At 35.5% G+C, this 5,809-nt stretch overlaps 1 protein-coding gene across 1 annotated transcript; it reads left to right on the forward strand.

Moving 5' to 3' along the window:
- The first annotated feature begins 4,574 nt into the window (after nucleotides 1-4,574).
- Nucleotides 4,575-5,471, forward strand: LOC120356727. Its single transcript, XM_039445704.1, has one exon. It carries the CDS (start codon nucleotides 4,575-4,577, stop codon nucleotides 5,469-5,471), a length of 897 nt encoding a protein of 298 aa, XP_039301638.1.
- The last annotated feature ends 338 nt before the right edge of the window (nucleotides 5,472-5,809 follow it).

Here is a 5,809-nt window from a genome sequence, read left to right on the forward strand (position 1 = left end):
TGCTTTACCATCATAGTTTTTAGATTTGTTTGATGTAAATCTATGAAAACAGAAATTGCAAATGTGTACTTGACCCTAGTGTTTTGAAAAGTGAGAGAAAAGACGCGATAATCCGTTTTTCCTTTTCGCGGTATTAATTAAACAGAAATGAGTTTTTCCTGCATCGGCTTTCAGCATTAAAAGATTAATTTGGCTCTTACAAGTGTGGAAATGCTCGTATGGTAAAGGAAAAACTTTTTGTTGTCATACGCAATGATGTGATTGCAATATCCGGATTCAGCATTTCAAATTTCTTAATATCGCGTGTCGTCAGCGGGTGGGAAGGGTTGTAGGTACCAGGTCCCTTGCCGCCCCCAGGGAAGTTGTATTCCATAATAATTTGGCGGAAATCGATGTAACAAGTCTACAGCTATCATATGATACCACTTTCAATTTTTGGGCTCGATAATCACGCCGTCAGCGGAGGGGAAAGGTTGTAGGAAACCATGTCCCTTGCCGACCCCAGGGAAGTTGTATTTCATAATGATTTAACGGAAATCGATGTAAAAGTCTACAGCTATCATATGATACCACTTTCAATTTTTGGGCTCAATAATCACGCTGTCAGCGGAGGGGAAGGGTTGTAGGTAACCATGTCCTTTGCCGCCCCCAGGGAAGTTGTATTTCATGATAATTCAACGGAAATCGATGTAACGAGTCTACAGCTATCATATGATACCATTTTCAATTTTTGTGCTCGATAATCACGCCGTCAGCAGGGAGGAAGGGTTGTAGGTAACCAGGTCCCTTGCCGCCCCCAGGGTATGAGTAATCAAGAAAAATACGATGGAAATCGATGTAACAAGTCTACAGCTATCATATTATATTACTTTCAATTTTTGGGCTCAATATTCACGCCGTCAGCAAGGGGAAGGGTGTAGGTAACCAGGTCCCTTGCCGCCCCCAGGGTATGTGTAATCGAGAAAAATCCGATATAAATTGATGTAACAAGTCTACGACTATCATATATATCACTTCCAATTTTTGGGCTCGATATTCACGCCGTCAGCGGAGGGAAGGGTTGTAGGTAACCATGTCCCTTGCCGCCCCCAGGGAAGTTGTATTTCATGATAATTCAACGGAAATCGATGTAACGAGTCTACAGCTATCATATGATACCATTTTCAATTTTTGTGCTCGATAATCACGCCGTCAGCAGGGAGGAAGGGTTGTAGGTAACCAGGTCCCTTGCCGCCCCCAGGGTATGAGTAATCAAGAAAAATACGATGGAAATCGTGTAACAAGTCTACAGCTATCATATTATATCACTTCCAATTTTTGGGCTCGATATTCACGCCGTCAGCGGAGGGAAGGGTTGTAGGTAACCATGTCCCTTGCCGCCCCCAGGGAAGCTGCTTTTCATAATAATTCAACGGAAATCGATGTAACAAGTCTACAGCTATCATATGATACCACTTTCAATTTTTGGCTCAATAATCACGCCGTCAGCGTGGGGGAAGGGTGTAGGTAACCAAGTCCCTTGCCGCCCCCAGCAACACCTTGTTGCCCCCAAAAATATGATATAGTACCAAGTTCTGTTAAGCTAAAATATCATTGAATAATCATTTTTTACAAAAATAAAATGAAAACTCGAAAAACAGTTGAATGTTCAAGTCAGAAGGTTTGATATCATTCAATTCTGATAATGTTCTAATAACATGAAATTCGTGAAATTCTTATAACTTTGTTAGTTTTGAACAGATTGATTTGAAACTTCATGGGTGTGTTAATATTGTATGAAGGGAAACGTTCATGATTTTTGTAGAACTTTCCCACGTCCCCTTCTCCCTCCCAAACCAAAAAAACATGATAATATTATTGTAGTTCTGATGCTATATGCGAGAAAATTCAAAAGTCGCGCTATTCTGAGCTTCCTCTGTGCTTCGCGGCAAGTTAGAGAATTGGATTAAATCGCCCGCGGAACAACGCTATTGGTCTACTCATCAGCGCTACTTTTGAATCCTCTCTCATATACCATCAGAACTACCATATGTTTTCGGTTTAGGAGGGTGAAGTAGACGTAGGAGAATTCTACAAAAAATCATGAACGATTCCCTTCATACAATTAACACACCCATGAAGTTTCAAATCAATCTGTTCAAAAATAACGAAGTTATAAGAATTTCTCCAATTTGTTGTTAGTTTATTAACAAAATTGAATAATATCCAACCTTCCGACCTGGACATTCAGCTGATTTTTGAGTTCTCATTTTATTTTGGTTGAAAAATTGTTAATCAATGATATTTTAGCTTTTCTGAGCTTGTGATCATATTTTTGACGAGTTTCTCCATACCTATATCCAATCAGGTATATCTTATAATGATACTGTTCTTGAGTAATTAACATTTATTTTGTATATTCTTGTCATTGAGTATATACCTAACTGGATGAATACTTCTTGTACAAATCAATTCATATTCCATATAATCCAGTAATATTCTGTAATTTGAATTAGAATAAAATATTATATGAGGAACTGTCTTAAAGCTGTTGGAGAATGTTTATTATAGGATGTAGTACTGTTGTAGCATTCAACGTTTTAATTCAAGTTCAGTATACTTTCTTGTGCATATCATTTATCATTGCCATATACTGTACGATAGGTATGGATGAAACTTGGAATAAATTTAAATGATAGGCGGTGTATTTAAAAATAATAATAGGCGGTGTTTGGCAAGATGAATTCCAAACAATATTGTGATTGTGATGTCGAAAAGCAATAAACCTTAGCTGCAATAAACTTGTAGATCTGGGATTTTTTTATTCTTCGACTAGTCTATCAACCTCCTGCACACATTATTCAGCTGTAGGTCATCAGAATAATAAAATTTTAAACGGCTTCCATTGTGTGTATGAATTCGAGAAATTGTCATAATTTATTCTTTTGTAGCTCTATCTAGTCACAAATCATTGTGCAAAGTTCCTATTCCTATAAGAAAACAAATGTAAGCAGTGGCCTAACGTACACCACCGCTGCCCCCGTGGCACGGGGGGGGGCGGATCACCAGGGGGCACGGGCTAAGGCACGGATAATATGTAGTAATATAGGTTTTCTGAAAAAAAAAATTACCCGGTCTAGGGGGCCCCGGTTAGGGCCCGAAATGATAATTATATATTGCATACTTTAAAAAGGAAAATAAAATAATCATGGAAGTAACTTTTGATAAAAAAGCAGAAGTTTTATTGTGGAAAATGACAGGTTTCATTCATTGTGTAAGAAGAAATATGCATTAGAGTGATGTTATCAGTTTGGTTATAAATTAATATCAAGAGAATACATGTCGAAAATAATGAATAAGGCAAGAAAGAAAAACAACCATTGGTCAAATATTTTGACAGCAGTAATAAGAGTTGAAATGTCATCTTCTTCTACGTAATAAGAGAGACTGGGGTTACGTTTTTCGCATCAAAACATGTCATCTTGTGGATTGCATACCAGAAAAACGGGAATGATTTAGATTTCCAAAATTTGCACATAGATTCTAAACATTTCAATTTCTTGCTCCTCGAAGTCGAAATTTCAATTATTATCCTTCTTGGTTTTTCAGAAATAATGTTCAAATTTCATTCATGGGACATTACATAATATAAACCTAACTGAAATGCCCATACATGTTAAAGGAGCTATAATCTAGAGAGTACCTTTTGTAACAGAATGTGACAATATTCAATGCACTTGTATAATTGATGAATGAAATGATTGTCCGATTGATTGTTTGAAATATTCATATTGCACTTCCTAAAATATAATTATATATAGGCTATAGGGAAAGGAAGAATATAGAAACATAGAATATGTTTCCTATTTCAATTAGATTATATATATATTATATATAATATATATATATATATATAATTATATTTATATATAAATAAATAAAAACTTCTAGTACTCTTTATTATTAAAAACTTTAAACTATTTTATCGACTAGCTTCGACCATAGGTCATTTTTAAGTTAAAAAAAATATTAAATGAATATATAATACAACAAATTCTTACCAACCAGTTCAAAAAATCAGGGAAATAACTATCCCAAATCACACATTTTCTATAGCTTGATGAAGTATACATGTATACTTTCACCCAACTAATACTATTACATTTTAAAGCAAAGTTGATTGGAAATAATCTGAACAGTAATGAAATATAAGGATTCAATAGCATTAACATAAACATGTATATAGATCAAAATTATTTTACTTTCAATTACAAAATTCATGAGCAAAAGAAACCTTTAGCTATGTGGTCACCATTATCAGGATACCTTGCTAACATACATATGAACAATTTGGAAAAGTCTAAAATTATTAGAGTGGCAATTTCAGTTCAGTGGCAGCAGTCGAAGTGGAAGGTTGTATTGTTGTGGCTCTCTTATCTAAGCTCTATTTATTGCATACAAAGCGATACTATTGTTCAAAATGTGTGCAGTGAATGCAATTGCGAAGTGTTGATCGTGATGTGCTATTGTGCTGTCGTTGTAAAATTGATTATCACTTCGAGTGTCAACATTTAAAAGAATCTACTTTCCGAAAAATGTCGGCTGAAACAAAATCGAAGTGGAATTGTAAAAATTGCAAGTCAGTTAATACCGGTACAAGTTCGACAACGTCAACGGTCTTATCAACCACCGATAAGATATCTCAACAAGCTTCGGACGGTAAGAGTAGCAGTGCTTCACTTTCGCTATCGCTAACCCAAGCTGACCTTGAAGCTATCGGTAAAATTGTTAGAGAAATGATTCAGGCGGAGCTATCTCCAATCAAACAAGAATTCAGTGAGATTAAGAATTCGATTGAGTTCATTTCTAACGAATTTGATGATTTCAAAAATAAACTGTCTGCTTTTGGGAATAAGGTAGAGGAACTCAAAAATGAAAATAATTTATTGAAGGGTGAAAATGTTGAATTGAAATCGGAGTTGGCTTCTATCCATGAATATACGCGTAGAGACAATTTGATTATATCCGGAATTCCTGAAACAAAGAATGAGTCAATCTACGAGATTTTCAATTGTATATCAGCTGCGATTAGTAGCCAGCTAACTTCAAAGGACTTGAGCATCGCACACAGGCTCCCCAACAACAATAAAGCTAAAAACAATATTAAACCAATAGTAGTGAAATTCGTCCGTAGACAGGACAAAGAGTCTTGGCTAGCAGATTTCAAAAAAATGACATACAAGGACAAATCAAATTGTGGTCTTCCGACAAGATCTATAAATAAATCGCTTCCTGATGGCAAAGTATTTGCTTATCAACACTTGCCACCGCTGCCAGCGCCCCTTCTTCAACTACTCCATCAGGTACGAGGTGTCGCCTTACAAAAGGGCTACAAATACGTGTGGTCGAAAAAAGGCAAGGTCTTTGTCCGCAAAGACTCCAACCAGCCGGCAATTATAATAAGTTGTAAGGAGGATTTGAACTCTCTATAAATCCAGTGTCAACGACTCCTATTGAGGACTCCTATTTTTGTACCTTATTTGATTCCCTATGCCGTTTGAGGACCTTAATGAAAATCAATTTATTTGTGATAGTTATGATACAGTGCTAATAGAGGATTTTTTAAGCTATAGAACTGCCAACTCTTATCACGTGAATATAATTCATATGAATATTAGGTCTATCAAAAAGAATTTTGATGAATTCATCTATTACTTAAACAATTGTGAAACTAAATTTGAAATTATAATATTATCCGAAACATGGATTAGTGAAGACTCTGAATTTGTTTTCAATATAGAGGGTTATTCTGTTGTAAATAGAAATAATA

The sequence above is a fragment of the Nilaparvata lugens genome, unplaced genomic scaffold (genome assembly GCF_014356525.2).
Source record: "Nilaparvata lugens isolate BPH unplaced genomic scaffold, ASM1435652v1 scaffold7727, whole genome shotgun sequence".
Lineage (NCBI taxonomy): Eukaryota > Metazoa > Arthropoda > Insecta > Hemiptera > Delphacidae > Nilaparvata > Nilaparvata lugens.

Bases quoted from the DNA above. Each gene is read 5' to 3' on its own strand.
- LOC120356727 (XM_039445704.1), top strand. From the start codon at position 4,575: ATGTCGGCTGAAACAAAATCGAAGTGGAATTGTAAAAATTGCAAGTCA.